Here is a 17,129-nt window from a genome sequence, read left to right as displayed (position 1 = left end):
TCCGTTTTCTATAATTAAAATGTTGAAATTTCGATACGGCACAAATTGTTGAAAAAGCGGTTTATCGGAGCAAGTTATTTTTGTGATTTTTTTAGAAAAAAAAAAACTCTAAAAACTTAATACATGAAATCATGTTACATAACTCCAGTATTAAATTACACAAAAAAATATGATAATTTCGTAAACTTTTGATTTATGCTACCTACCATTTGAATTAAATTGTTTTTGGACTTCAGAAATGAGATTTTAAAGGTTAAATAATGCCGTTATGTTTTTTAGTTTATTGAAAGTTATTAGAGTTTCCATAGTGTAACTTTATATTTACGCGCAATTAGAATTCACACGTGTAGTAGACACTTTATATTATAAACACACACACGTTTAGTTTGTCTATATTCGATTTATTGCCAAGGTTGTTTATGCACAAAGTATGAAATAAAAATTGTTACATAAATTTGATACGTAATAAAAAAAAGTTTTACATAAAAACACAGTAAACTTAATTAAATTGAAAAATATTATTATGTAATGTTGAGATTTTTCGTATTCCAATGAATATTTAAAAAGTGGTGGGATGTAAAATGAAAATAAAATCAATTAAATATTATGTTGCCTTATCATGATAGGTTTAATAATTTAACAATTTATAATTTATAAAGAAGAATTAGATTGATTGGATAAAAAAAAATATTTCCTCCTTAGGTAACAATTAACAATGAGAAATTCAAATATTTTCATGTACCGTATTTTCAGCGCTATGATTTTTTAAATTTTTTACAAGTTGCTGTCGGGGAGTTCTTCTGATTGATGAGTTAACTTTCCGGAAAAATCGGAAATCTGTCACACTTTTTTTATTTTTTTATCTTGTTTTGATTACATTTATGAGCACACACTATTTATATATGTGTCTATTATTTTTTTTTCCTTATATTTAAAATATATTTAAGTAAATTACTATTCTTTAATTTTAATTGTATTATTTTACTCTATTTTCTTACTTAAAAAAAAAAAAAAAATCTTTAAACTATTTTTATGTTTATTATTTTATACGTATACAGTATTATGTCTGTACTCTTCTTATTTGATTATTAATTAAAAATTAAAACTAATGTCTGAGCACCCGATGACAAACTATTATTGAATAGTTTATCGGGACAAAATATATCTTAATACTTTGTTTTCTTTATAATGTATTAATATTGTAATAATATGTATATTTTATTGAATAAAGACTCTATAAAAAAATTTTAAAAAAATAAATAAAAACTATCATTGGTTTGTTCTGACGAACTTCCGACGTAGTTAACTTTTATATTGTTTTTCGTGTGTTACGAGAAACATCACCTTAAAATTAAGTGCTCTAATTTTTACCGCGCGTAAAAAAACATTTTTCGTGCTCAATTTCCGTTGGGCAGAACTTCCTCAATGGAGTTTTACTGTATATAAATTGAATTAATCCAAAGTCACGTAATAAAGGTACAAACTTCAAGTCGTATAAGAAAAATGATACTTTATTTATTTATATTATTTATGGTTAAATCGTGTATGTTCTTATGTCACCTACATACTTTCGTCTCAAAGTCAAAAGCTATAAATAGGAAAAATAATAAGCGCGGTAAATACCGCCATAACACGTGCTCGCCTCCGGATGTGTGCTGCCGCCATTGTATTGCGCTGGTTGTAGTACATTTTCAGGTTATGTAAAGCTGTCAGGCACGTTTTCCCTCCAATTGTTTTTCCACCTACACTCGTAACAGGGCTGCCAGTGGGCAAATTAGGAAAATCTGCCTCGCTACTTTTACCGATTCGCTACCGAATTAATTTTTTTAAAATTTAAATTTACTTTAAAACTAAATTAATTTAGTTAAAGAGAAATTTGGACAAACTCAAAATATTGTTGATAAATTACCTGGTCCATGAAGAAGTATAGAAATTTAAAAAAATAATATTTTTAGGTGTTGCCTAGTATGTAGGTGAAATAATTCAATTAGATGAATCTCACCCGCATAAAAAAAGGTTTCAGCTCTTTAACTTCACAAACATCAAGAGATGAAATAATTGAAGGAATATAGATGATCAAATATAGGCAGAATGGTGAATGTTACACAGTGTGTAAAGTGGCCACTTAAACCAGCCATTGACAGGTCGTAAGCCCTGTAGATGCCTAGACTTCTATATTACCTTCTCTTAAATGTTCTTCATCTCTGTTGTAATATGTTTATATGAACAGCTCCCCAGGGAGTTGAATCCAGTCCTTGTCTACAAAAATTTGGACAAACTCAAAATATTGTTAACAGTATTTAGGATCACGTGTCTTTGACGCCATTTTCTCGGGGGTGTTTTTCGTTTTCTTCGTAATGTATTTAGGATTATGTTTTCGTAAATTGGAGGAATTTCCGTGTAGCTTTCAGGTTGTTAAATCCCCTTACGGACGGAGTTCTAAGAGTTTCTCAGAAATATGATAAAATAATGTGATGATATTGTGAACACGTGCCTCGTAACAAAGCGATTAAATCGATCAATTGTAAGAAATGTTACACAATATTACGTATTCACTATAAAATATACGACGTCATCAGAATCTTCAGCTCGGTCTATTTTTATATTTCAATTTAAATGTTACGTAAACATTACAACACCAAGAAATAACCCAGCGTACCTATCAATAATAATTTTATTCATATAGATAACATTAGTTACATTACATTGTAGTAAAAATATTATCATTTACCTGTTATTGTTACCTTGAAAGAATGGTATTACATGAATAATTATTAAAACACATATTATTATTATTATTATTATGGATAACTTATATAGCACCATTTTCATAATAAAATACCTCAAGGGCGCTTTACATAGTGATTCTATTGTTAAATTTATTTCATTGAAGCTTTTAAATTTGTAATTTAATTAAAACAATTTATTTTGTTTTTACATGCCACGGATTTATTCAAATGATTTAGAGAACAAGTGGGTTTTAAGTTTTTTCCGAAACATCACTTCACTTTCACAGCCTCGCACCTCTGCTGGGAGAGCATTCCATGCCATAGGGCCTGCGACCGCAAATGCGCGTTCACTAAATTTAGTGCGCTGTTTGCGTAGAGGTATAATAACTTTTCCTCTCGCCTTAGACGTAGCTGATCTAAGCGTGAGACGCCTGTCAGCTAGTTCATCTGGAATGCATAGTTCCCTTAGATATTCCGGCGCAGAGTTAGAGCATAAGCCAACAGAATTTGTATTCGACCCTCTGTGGAAAACGTAGCCAGTGTAGTTCCCGAAGTAGTGGAGTGATATGACTGAACTTAGAGATGCCGAAAATAAGTCTCGCTGCGGCATTCAATACAGATTGTAGGCGAGTCATTTTGTTCATTAGTAGACCTGCATAAATACCATTAAAATAATCGACTCTCGACACTACAAACGCATTTATTAATTGACGGGCGGCATCAACCGGCAAATTTTTGCGTATGCATTTAATTTATTTCAGCTGGTAAAAGCATGAACTTATCGTTCTACTAATTTGAGCGTCAAGAGAAAGGTCAGAATTGAGTAAAACTCCCAGTAGTTTATATCAGTCATAGTCATATGTTACAATATTTGAGTTTGTCCAAATGTTTGTAGACAAAATACTGGATTTCACCCCCCGGGAGTCATTAAGATTAACAAATTACAACAGGGATGGAGAATACCTTAGATAAAAGAAAATGGAAGTCTAGGCATTTACAGGGCTTATGACCTCTTATTGGCTGGTTTAAGTGGCCACTTTACACACTGTGTAACATTCACCATTTTCTCTATGTTTGAACATCCATATTTCTTCAACTCTTCCATTTGTTGATTTCCCTTATCTAGGGTATTCTCCATCCCTGTTGTAATTTGTTAATCTTAATGACTCCCGAGGGGGTGAAATCCAGTCTCTTGTCTACAAACATTTGGACAAACTCAAATATTGTTACTTACCGGTTGTTGTTACCGGGAAGTAAACCCACCAATCAGGACTACGCGCCGTCGAGATCTTGATACGTCACAGGCGGAGTAATTTGAAAATCACAAAACTTAATGAAATCGTAGCGCTGATAATTCGACACATTTAAAAAAAATTAGGCTAAGTTTAATAGTCTATTAACATTTTCATTTTCATAATATTTTTTTACATACACTAACGCACATACTTTCGCGTATACATATGTAATTAATAATCAAATAATCTCACTAAAAATTTTGCTCTTATGACGTATAATTTTTTTTTTAAAAACCACCAAACTTCCTAATTCATAGGTGCGAAAATGGCGAATAATCGTTACCAGTTGCTTTTCCTGGGATGTACAATTCTCTTTCTAGGGATGTAATAATTATCATTGGTAAAATAACTGCATAAAAGGGGAACTAGTGATCACATATTTTATTAGATTGTAGGTATGTGAAACTATTTTATATTTATTACTCATTTTACTGTTTTTTGCCGTATTTATCATAGTGTGTTATCACATATGCTAAAATACTATAAATAATTTTGATTAATCATTTTGTAATATTTTGATAGTGATTAAAATTGATTAATTACGATGATTGTAGAATAGTTACAACATCAAAAATCCGCTAATCACTAGGTATGAAGTATTCACTATGCGTAGAGAGTGGACTCCTTAATTCTAGAAAATTATATTTATTTCAGTGCCTGAAATATGTTTTCTTAAATAGGGAATTATTGAGTAATAATTTAAATCGAATTAGCACTAGATCTGAGCTGATGCAGAACTAAGTTCGCACAGAGGCACTCCTTTCATGTTGGTCCAAAATCCTTCAATATTCTACCTAAATAATTACAAAACAAAAAAAAAATTATATCGTTTAGTAGGTTTGAGGTATTGGATTAGCATGGAAGGAATAGATAGACACCTTCTTTAAAAAAAAAATATATATGTAATTAAATACTGAAAATAAGTCCTGTCTTTTATTCTATCGGCATATATTAATCTTGTTTGTTTTTTTTTCTTTCTTCATGGTTATGTAAAACCATATTTATGTGCTATAAACTTTTAAATCATTAAAAAAGGAATGGCCCACGCTCAGACGCTAAAGTCTTTGTGGGCATTTTTTCCAAATTATGTTATAGCTTAATTTTAAGATGTATTTTTTTTAAAATTCAGTTAGCGAAATCTGTCAATCTATCATCAATCAATTCAACAGATGTAAAATGTCACCCTTGATAAAATATAACAGTGATAATATTATTTTAACACTTTGAGCACCGGCCGAATACACATAGAATTTACCATGTGCCCTGCCCATTTTTGTGAAGTTTCATGCTTGGTAAAGGGTTTCTTAAACGTGTTATAATTATAAAAATACTAGGTTAAATCAATTCTTACTTCTCATGTTTATTTGAAACAATCTAGTAAGTCATTTTTGTATGATAGTTTTGCCAACATTGGCCATTATGGAGAGCCACATTGCAATGTTCGCACATATGCCTACAGCGTCTCACTCCTTGTTTTGTGCTTTGTATCCCGGAGCCGTGTAAACACGTGATTATAATAACCACGCGTTGTGTCTTAGTCCCGTGTTTTCACGTCATTTACTAGTAGTTAGTCACGTAATTTACTAGTACTAATAAAAGTCACTAGATGTCAATAAAATGCACTTTTTTGAACAGCTGGTATATCTCGTGAAATCGCGGGACCGGGACAACTCGTGGTTAAATAATCACGTGTTTACACGGCTCCGGGATACAAAGTGTTAATTGTTTGTAATGGTATTACTGCTTGTGAATTTGATGAAGATAATGCTGAAGAGTTATTCCCCATTTTAAAATGACGGCGAAAGTTTGATCTTGTTTTATACAATTGCTTCATACGATCCGCTACATCTGAGCTATTTAGCTGCGATGTGGTCATTTGTAAGGCAATTTTAACCGTTCTTTTTATCGAGTTTATCATTTCATTCCTGAATAATTGTATCGCTGATTCATAAGACTGTGATATAACATATAAGCAATTTGTAGCGCGCTAATGATATGAAATCATAACCATTTATTACATTATGATACCGTTACTTCGATTAAGACGCAATGATGTTCCGAATTTCCGAAACGTTACATGTCTTCGACGGTAATCCATCACCGCGTAACTTAAATTCGTCCACTTTAAAAAAGAGCGATTGAAATTAAAACGGTTTTTTTAATGGGTGTTCAACAAAATGGCGGATTTTTATATTACATATTTGTATTTTTGATTGTTTTTACCAGCAATGTTTGAATATACCTATTTATTTTCAGTAGGGGTGCTGACAAAAAATAATCGTGGTCTTACTTTTAGTACGCGTCATAGTAGATATCGAATTAACTCTTAAAAGACTGCGGTAAATAATTCCTTTGCGCGCGGTGATGTAACATCGTGTTACCACTAGTAAAAAACGGAATATTCCAATGTTCAGACATTTGAAAAAAAAAACTTGGAGATATTTTGTTTAATAATTTCTTTTCCATTATTTATGGAAATAAACTTATAATTTAGCCCTGTTTTAGCAAAAAAAAGAATCATAAATACGCCGATCATATTATCAACCGACTAAAGCCTGAATCTGTTTTACACTTTACTTTTTTTTTGTCTCTATCACACTAACACCCGCCACAGAACAGCGTCTCTGTCTTCTTTATGAAAAGTTATATCCTCGTGCTTTTTCTTATACAGATGTTTTGCTGAATTAGCGGACAATCTTTCTTCGCGTAGCAAGGATTAATATTTTTCGTATTAACATCCAGCATAGTTATACAAATTTCACTTTCTAATTCCGGTGTGAAAATGTCCATTTGAAGATTACAAAAAATATGAATTCGTCATTTTAAAAAATAAGAGAGATTAAAACAAGTTTAAAATGATTATTTAAGGTCCTCAGTACTCCTTACAATGATGCATTTGGTGTGATGGTTAGGTTACAATTTGCTTACACTAACTTGACTAATAATTGTTACTTCAATTTTTGTTTTGTTGCTCTGGTACCAATTGCGACCAGTTTTCCCGCAGTTAATTTCAACCGGTTGTCTTTCGTTAGATTTTCTCAACTGATAATCTTTTTCGTTTTGTTTCAGACAAAGTCGTCTCTGCGCTTCGCGCGGCCCCGCCGCACCATGGTCGCCGAGTTCATCATCCACCAGCAGCAGCAGCAACCCCCGCTCCACCCCCCGCCCCTGCAGCAGCCGCCCGCGCCGCCGCAGCAGCACTACCCCGGGCCCTACTCGCCCCCGCCCTCCAGCCCGCGCGGGCCCCCCTACCCCCAGCACGAGGGCGTGCTCGTCAGCATGGGCCCCCTGAGCACGGACTCCCACAACTCGGACAACTACCCGCCCGGCTTCGACTACAAGCGCAAGGACTTCTTCTCCCAGAGGAAGCAGAGAGAGTTCATCCCCGACAACAAAAAAGACGACGGGTATTGGGACCGGAGACGGAGGAACAACGAAGCCGCCAAGAGATCCAGGGAAAAGAGGCGGTTCAACGATATGGTCCTCGAACAGAGAGTCGTCGAATTGTCCAAAGAAAACCACGTCCTTAAAGCGCAGCTGGATGCTATCAAAGAAAAGTACGGCATTTGCGGAGAAGCCCTTGTGAGTATCGAACAAGTCATGGCCACGCTTCCGACATGCGATCAAGTTCTTTGCGTTACTAAGAGATCAAAACTGTCCGGGAATACCACTCCGACAGTGCTGTACCCTCCTACGCCGCCTTCTACTTCAGCTCCTTCAGCTCCAGTGCACCTGTCAGCTCCCGCGCCACTGTCTCCACCGCCGCAGCCACACCGCAGCCCCATGCAGACTCCGTACCCGGAGCCTTGCGAGTATCCTCCCTACCGCAGCCACTTCGAGCCCAGCGCGGGCAGCGTCCTGAACCTCTCACGGTCCAGGAGGGCTCCGAGTCCTTACGAAGTCTCCAGCCTCTCGGGGTCCGGGGACGAGCACTGCGACGGGGGGCCCTACGGCCAAACGGACGCCAACAACAGCCTGCCGTTGAAGCTGAGACACAAGTCGCATCTCGGGGACAGAGACGTGGCCGGAGCGCTGCTCGCTCTCCAGCACATCAAGCAGGAACCCGGGCTGAGGGCGTCGCCCCCGTGGGACGGAGAAGGCTCCAGCGACGAGAGAGACTCAGGAATCTCCATGAGCCACGACTACCAGGGAAGACCTCAGATGTCGCAACCTTCCCTCGCCATCCAAGAGCCGGAAGAAGACGCACACCTCAAAGCGGAGCTGGCGCGCCTTGCCACAGAAGTAGCCACCCTCAAAAATCTCATGAGCCAAAACAAAGCGAGGGCGATGGCTTCCATGCATCAAGATTAGACTTCAATTGGAGAAAAACTGAACTGTGATTTTTTACCCATAAAACATTATGTTAAATATTTATTAAAAATTTTATACCATAATTCTCTATTTCTTAAAATAGGTATGTAAAACTGTATCCAAAATGGACGATTGAATATATCTAATATATAAATGTGTCTATTTAACCCAAAAAAGTGTTGAATGGTCTGAAGAGTTTGAAGAGCCGGACATTGATTTTGGGAAGGAGTTTTAACTTAAATATTCGAAGGAAACGATCGAATTGTTCCTAGAAGAGATAATTTAGTGTTAGTATAAGACGAAGATTTTAAATATTTTTATATCACATCTATGTCGTAAAAATGTCTCAAGTAGACGAAATATTGTCGTTCAAAATGTATGCTTAAATTTTTCTATTCTGTTGTATGAAGAATGTATATTTTGTAAATAAAAATTATCATCTCCTATTTCTACAGTAATTTTTCTCGAAACTGTATTTTTCCACTAAAGAGCTGAATGTAAAACTTCTGTAAATAGCATTTTAGAATTACATTCAGTTGTAAATACTATTTAAAGTATCTTAAAAAGTTTTCGTTTTACTATGTGCTTTCGATGGTAACATACGGTGTTTTTATTTTGTATATGTCATAACAACTTATTATTCAAGAATGTAAAATAAAATGATGGATTTTTTACGATTTTCAAAGCAGATACATTTCAAAATAAATATTTTTGTATTTGAATGTAGGACCACATTTTAAATAAGAGGTTTTATTTTTTAGATGCATTACAAAATAAATATTTTTGTATTCGAATGTAGAACCACATTTTCAATAGAAGAATTTATTTTTCAACAATGTAAAAAATGACTTGAATAATAACGTTGATTTTACACTTTAACTTTTACTTTTTAAATATATATTTTTGGTTTTATTTTAAGTTTCTTTTTTATTCAGTTTCTGTTTTTATGCAATTAGTATTTTTATTATTTATTCAATTTAATTTAAAGAAGTACACAATTTTTACTGATTTTACATTGCACGTTTTCTGGAAATGTGTCACTTTAAAATATCATTTTAGTTTCAAACTATTTTTTCAAAAATGCCTTTTCTATAGCAGAGTGATAAAAACAAAAATGATATTTAAATTTGGTGATAAAGCGTCTTTAAATTAATGTACGAGAAACCATCTTTTTGCTATTTATCCAGTAGTTTTAAGGAAATTATGTAAAATATTTATTTATTTTGTAAAACACTTTTGTTAATTATAAATGTGTACATGGATGTATACTTTGAATTAAGAATAATAAATTTTTCAAATTTGAAATATAAACGTGAAACTCTTTTATTCCAAAATAACCCTTAGCTCATTAATTTAGTGCAGTTTTATTTTATTACTGGAACCAACACAGTCATATTGAAAAACGATACATCCAAAATAACAAATAATAATACCAATGAAAGGATATTAACATAATTTTTATTTTTATTTTATTTATTTCGAATACAAACAGATGTACCGGTTCAATGAATAATTTAAAAAAATAAATTACATAAAATGTATACATAGTAGGGCCTGCCATCCAATTATATGTATTCACTAAATAATACTGTAATAAAGCGACGACGGCTTGAAGTTTAAACTATATCAATAATAAATATACTATATATTAAAATAAGATAAATATGGACAAAACAAGGAGATAGTGGAAAGGAAAAGAAGGAAATTGATAATAAGTGGTAAAGGATGATTGAAGGAAAGTGAGAGTGGAAAATTGCATTTGATTTAATGATTAAACGAATTATGAATGAAGAGCATGAATCAAGCCTATTAATTCTCTTCTGTACATATTGTATGGAGTGTTAAATATATCAAGACTATTAAATTTTTGGTTAAATGTTTCACATATACGAGGGATTGTAGAATGTTTCCGATGATAAGTTTTAAATTTACGAATATAGAAAATATCAGAGAGTCTAGTTGGCCTGGACAATTTTAAAGGACTACAATACAAAAATAACGTGCAGTTCGCACGAAGTAAAAACAAATCGGCCTCGTGGTGTAATGGTCAGCGCGTTAGCTTGCCATACAAGTGGTCTCGGGTTCGATTCCCGACATGGTTGATATGAAATATTTATTTACAAGAGTGTTTTCACACTAGAATATTTCATAGTCCCTGGACTGGTACCTGAAGCGTAAGGCTGATCATCTTACCTTCATGTAACAAAAATGATCAAGATACGCTGCGATTGGTGTACCAATTCAGTGCCCTATGCACCATTAGGTGCGGAAAAGGAATGATGAAAAATAAGTGAAATGGGAAAACAGGAAAGTACGAAAAAACGGGAAATTGAGAAAAGGAAATCAATTTAAAACAATGCAGAAAAGAATTGTTAAAATATGCACATTTATTATTTACATACAATTATATGAACCACATACAAAATGAAAATAACAACAATGAATAAATTACGACAATTTATTTTTTTTTCAAACGAAAATATTGATAAGAGTAAACATTAGAAGAAAATAGCAGTAAAAAATAAATAAAATATCATCACTAGTTCTGAGAAAGCCTTTGTTTATAAAATTAAAATTAATTTGTATTTTTCAAATATTGTTTAAGGGGTTTTTAAACGAAATTTGTCTTAAGTTTTAGTCATTATTTATGCCTATTCCGTAAAAAAGGTTAAAGCTCTATTTTTGAATATTTGTTTTTGGTCTGTTGAAGAAAAACAAACTGAAGAGACGATATTTTTTTTTTATTCATGAAACACACAGTACGGTTACATAGTTTAATATTTTACAAACTTAGATTTAATTTTAATGGACCAGTGAAGTTTCCATATTATATATAATTTATATATGTAAAGTTATCAATGAAAGTACAAAAAAAGAGAAAGAAAAAAACATAAATGGAAGTTGTTTAAAAATTAAAATCAAAGTAAAAAAAGTTATTTTAAAGTCTTAAGTTAGTATTTACAAATGGAAATAATATTAAAAATGAAAAAAAAAATGTAAAAGTAATTAAAAGGTAAGAATGAAAAACATGCTCAGATGAAAAAAAAAAACATTAAAAAAAAAGAAAAACATAAATGTACACATGCATCGTTTCAGGAATTCAAAGTTACGATGAGAAGAATCCTTAAATAAAATATAAGACACAAATTTAAGTCAATTAAAAAAAAAAACAAAATTAATGACACGTAGTAAAAGCAGCAGTATATTGATTTTATATACATATACAACATAGGTAGTTTAGCAGCGGCCTCCTTCTTTAAAATCCAATCTTTAAAAATTGAAAAAGCAATATTAGGAGAAGATTTTAAACCAAAGGTATTTGATACAATTTCATTAAAGCTATTTTAGCAGCAATGAATATTTCAGTAGAGAAATTTGATTAAAAATAACAATCTTAATGTATGTAATGTGAAATGATTTAAGAGAAGAAGGGATCAAAAGGGAGTTTAATCCAAAAGTTTTCAATACATTATTTTTAAATAATTGTAATCCTGTATGATAGATATCTATATGGTCAAAAAAGCTGTTAAAAGTGGAACACGATCTATGTAAAAACGAATGTCACTCTCGTTATTGGGAGATTTTTTTGTTTTATTTGTCAGTTGAAATAAATAAAACTACGCTATGCATAACATTCATTCATCGAAATCATTAGTACAAATGACTCACCCGATCACTTAAATTGACCAACTCGTTCCGGAGATACAACTGAACTGAGCGCCGTGCCCACACAAGCCCAGATTTAAACATCGCAATCCTTACTCAACTCACAACATTTCCGGTATTCTGGAATTCTTATAATTATTTTACACAAGGCCCTCGAAAGTACGCAAATATTGGTCGCGGCAAAACTTTACATGACACCGAGAACAATTCATAAGATGTTCATTTGCATTCACATAAAAAAAGAAAAAAACGTCTGCCCTTACTTAATTTTTGTTATTTTTACAACATACCATAGAATTAAGAATAGTCCAGAAGGATCGTAAAATAATATTTGAATATATCGGACTGTGTCCGAAAAACCCCCCCACTCTGCCCCACTTTCACCGCGCGCATTCGCGATGCCACCGCGTAATGTTGCGCGATGGGAAAAAATATAATCATAACTCAAATGTAAGGTAAAAAAAAGCAATCTGGTAATTTCTCTAAAATTTTATTGTGCTCACGGAAATATTGATTGACACAACAGAGTGGATAAGTAAAGGGTCATTTAATAAGAGTAATTGATTTAATGAACTTTAATCTTAAAATATAAAACAAATTTCATTTTATATAATGGATATTTTCATATCATGTTAAATAATATTTAATGTTTTAAAGATAATGTCATCAGAAAGCAACGACCCATCCGCGCAGCTATTTCGCGTTATAGAATATGCGTCGAAAAATTAATTAATAAACTGGATAATTCAATAGCGTACCGGTGCATCTTTAGTTAAGTCAGACTATTATAACTTGTCTTGAAATAAAACACTATTTCTTAATGAATGATAATAATTAAATAATTTAAAAGTATTCCTTACCGAGTACGATAGTTCACCAAACAAAACATAAATTACGTTTTAAGAATCATTGTTTCATCGACTTTTATATCACATTATTATTCACAAAACGACATAAGTTATACATATTATAGTTCTTCGTATATATTTATTCTTAACACTATACACTAGTAACGTTTTTATCATAACTCTAACTAAATTTCAAAAGTTTAAATGGATACTGAAGAATAACCTACAATATTCAACTGTCATCGTATGCACAAAAACGAATTACAATGCGAATCTTTTTTTAAAAAACCTACTAAAGGATTGATACTATATTATGGATTAAAATATCAATTCGTTTCGATTAAAAAATCAAAATATTTATTTATTTTAAAGCAAATTTACTTTCAAACCACCGAAACATAAGTATGATCAATTAATTACTTATTATTGTAACTTCTGTGTTAAGACATACAAAATATATTCGTTATCTCTTTCTCACACATAACGAGTGCGTATATTGTCACCTCCCTTAGACTGTCGTAAGTCAAATTGTTGTATTTTAAAGAATACTAGCCCCTATGAAAAAGTATTGAAATACTAAATTGCATTAATGAAAGCTGTAAGATTTTACTGTAATTACAAGTGTAATTTTTCGAACGAGATTCTAAAGTTTTAGGTTAAATACGTATTTGAATTAGTGATTTTAAAGTGATCAGAGTAATTTCGTGTAATCCAGTAGTAATAATTTTGGCCAATAGAGGCGCAACTGGTCGCTGTATGGAATAAAGGAATATGATATAAATTTCATTACCCAAGAAAAGTAATATATTTTTTTGGTGATGTGTTTTTTCCTAATAATACTACAGTATTATAAAACATTACTTACGATGTCAAAAAAATATGGTAAGCTGCATGTAATCGATTATAAGGAGCATTCGCCCCTGCGTCAATAAATGTTTCCGAGTGCACAATAGAATTTGAGAGAAACTAATAAATTTTTGACACGGTCCGATGTATTCAAATATGATTCTACGCTCCTTCTCGACTATTCTTAATTCTATGATTTAAATCTTTATATTTATAATTCCTCCGTAAAACGCCTGAAAATGTTATTTTTTCAATTTCTATACTTCTTTATGGACCAGGTGGATTTATCAACAATATTTTGAGTTTGTCTAAATGTTTGTAGACAAGGACTCAGCTCTTTAACTTCACAAACATCAATAGAAGAAATAATTAAAGGAATATAGATGTTCAAATATGGGCAGAATGGTGAATGTTACACAGTGTGCAAAGTGGCCACTTAAACCAACCATTGACAGGTCATAAGCCCTGTAGATGCCTAGACTTCTATATTACCTTCTCTGAAATGTTCTTTATCTCTGTTGTAATAAATTAATTATTTTCATCCTTTTCAAAAACCATTACTTTCTATTTATCAATATTAATAGGCAAGTCGCTTTTCTTGCATGCATCGTAGACTTTTGTTACCAAGAATTGCAGATCTTCTTTGCTGCTAGCAAGAAGCACGGCATCATCAGTTTTACACAAGACAGTTAACAGTTATACCACTGCATTTGGTTTAGAGGAATGTTGAATCTGGACACTGTCCGACTGTTCTGACGAAAACAAATAAAAGCGGCGTGCATATTTGCCACTGGCAAATTGCGCGTACGTTTTTGCAATGTTTTGACGTGCTTGAACTCTGCAAACACCTCAAAACAATGCAAAGTCGCACACACAAATGGCCAGTTGCAAATATGCATATTCGTTTCATTTTAGATGAGTATTAATTTATGATAAATATATGAATATTAGGAAAAAAATAATACCCCAGGGTTACAATATTAATATTGATAATTTTAATGTAAATTCTGTGGACGAAATAAAGTATATTAGGGTCTACTTGGATAGCTATTTAAATTTCAAAAAACATACTTAGTATGTAAAAAAAAAAAAATTATGGGAAAATTACAAAATGTAATAGATTTAAAAATTAGTATCTTGTATCTAATTTTATATTATTTTAGTGTTACCAAAAATCCAGTAAAAAGAAATAAATGGGTAGTAATTTTAACGAATTTCAGGAAAGAATCTGATTGGAATCCACAAAAAATAAATTCCGTTTGTAAACATTCCAAAACAAACTTTTTTATAGACAAAATAACAACATCTTTCCAATTTTTTTGTAAATGCATTCTCCCCGAATGCAACCCTGGTAGATCTATGAATAACATATTTATGCTCCTTTCTTCTCTTTTACATATTAGATTTAAGATTTTATATGAATAGTGGCTATTGTATAAATATTTTATTTTATCATATATTTTCTTGTATTAAAAAAATTAAAAAATATATATATATTATTATTTGTTTATACATGTTTATTCTGATCTTTCCGGCTGTTAATTAAATACGTTATTCATTGTCTTTATAAATGTAGATAATATTATTTAAGTAGTATAAAAAAGTAGTATTAGTATCTAGTAGTAGTAAAATATAAGTAGTATTAAAAGTACAGTCAGGAATACAACATATTCAAGAAAGAAGTAAAAAGTTACATATATAATTCTTCTATATGTAACACTGATTAAAAACATCGTTTTTAATTTTTTTGTAATTTTTATACACGTTATCCCAAAATTATTATTAATTAAAATAAAATAAGCTATTGTAAGACGTCACTCCCCACTATGTATACAAGAATTGTTTATTTCTTTTACGTAATGGGAACCGTTAATGTAAATATATGTATTTAGTTGTAATATTGTATTTTTATTTGTTATTAATAAAAATTAAAAATAAATTTAAAATGTATATAATCTCCACCAACAAGCTACAGAAAATGGCTTGGTGGGATTTTAGTTTTAGTAAAAATATGATCATTGAAATTTGAAAACTGTAAGAATGTATAATTATATTGTTTAAATACACAAAAAATTAAAAAAAAAACTAATTCAAATGAAACTCAGATGAAACTCAATTCCACATATGAATAAAGACATTTAGTGAACGAATTCGGGTATGTGGTGGATGCTGTCAATGTTTTCTTGTAAACGGCCTTTAACTAAAATAATTAAAGTTAGTTCAACCTTTGGAATTTTGCCGAAGCAACGTTTTTTATATTGAAATTTACAGTTTCTTGGAATATTGTCTGGTTCGTAACAAACAATAAATTTATGTGGGTGGATTGTCTGAGTGCGATCCTTACAATGTTGTTTTTCACTCAAACAATTAGCATTGTTCTGACTTTAGATCGACTCCCGATATGAAATCAAATCGCTCATCTACAGACGTACCTAATGATATTAAAAGATACCAGTGTTTTATAAGAAAAAAGTCAAATAGTTATTTTAAAGATTCTCAACCGAAAATGATGTGGAGATATGGGCATTTACACGGGTTATTTTGTGACAACATACAGACTAGAAACCATGTATGTAACACAAAAAAGTAGACAGAAATTAAAATGCACGCAACGATCCATGTAAAGACAGATGCTCGGTGTATGTCTAAGAGACAGAGTAAGAAATTAAGAAATAAGGCGCCGAAGTGGACTTGTATACCTCATAGTTACCCAAAAGTAAAGAAAAATATAAACTAATCAAGCGGCCGTTGAACTCATATTTATTTTTATTCGTTTGTGCTAACTTTTAGGTAATAAGTAAATAAACACACTAAAGCTGTTTATTGAATGAAAATGTGTATTTTTAGCCGACAATATAGCTCACATATCTTGTTAATCATATAGAGAATACGATTATTAATTTATTTAATACTTTATATACTTTACACATGAAGACAGGAGATGGAAGGGAAATAAGGAGAAAGGAAAAATTCAAATATTTAGATAGTGACATTTCAAACTTGATTTAACGTAAATAAACAAGGCGAAAATATAGAAGCCACTATATGCTTGAAAAGGCAAGTATATAAATCGTGCATATTGCCGGCGACAACATACGGACTAGAAACCATGTCTATAACACAAAAAAGTAGCTGAAAATTAAAATGCACGCAACGATCTATGGAAAGACAAATGCTCGGTGTATGTCTAAGAGATAGAGTAAGAAATTAATAAATAAGGCGCCGAACCTGAGTTGTGGATATCATGGATCGTGCAGCGAAATTAAAATGGCAGTGGGTAGGATACGCGGCGAGGCAAAATGATGGCAGGTGGACACCTAGAATAATAAAGTGGAGACCATGGGCAAACAGAAGAAGTGTTGGAAGGCCACAGAAAAGATGGGTCGACGACATTGCCTCTATTGCCGGTAAAACGTGGATGATGAAAGCGGGTG

At 32.0% G+C, this 17,129-nt stretch overlaps 1 protein-coding gene across 1 annotated transcript in view; it reads left to right on the top strand.

Annotated features, from left to right (window-relative positions):
• The window catches only part of vri (nuclear factor interleukin-3-regulated vrille), a 65,653-nt gene extending 56,007 nt beyond the window's left edge, over window positions 1-9,646 (top strand). The window contains exon 2 of the mRNA XM_088235127.1: window positions 7,094-9,646. Within this exon, the coding sequence (XP_088091253.1) occupies window positions 7,094-8,335 (1,242 nt within the window). The 3' untranslated portion in view covers window positions 8,336-9,646. The remainder of the gene's footprint in view (window positions 1-7,093) is intronic.
• Window positions 9,647-17,129: the final 7,483 nt, after the last annotated feature.

This window comes from Micrasema longulum, unplaced genomic scaffold (assembly GCF_059751315.1).
Source record: "Micrasema longulum isolate JH-2025_06_02 unplaced genomic scaffold, ASM5975131v1 h1tg001337l, whole genome shotgun sequence".
In the NCBI taxonomy this organism is placed as follows: Eukaryota; Metazoa; Arthropoda; class Insecta; order Trichoptera; family Brachycentridae; genus Micrasema; species Micrasema longulum.
This window is presented reverse-complemented; position numbering and strand designations above follow the sequence as displayed.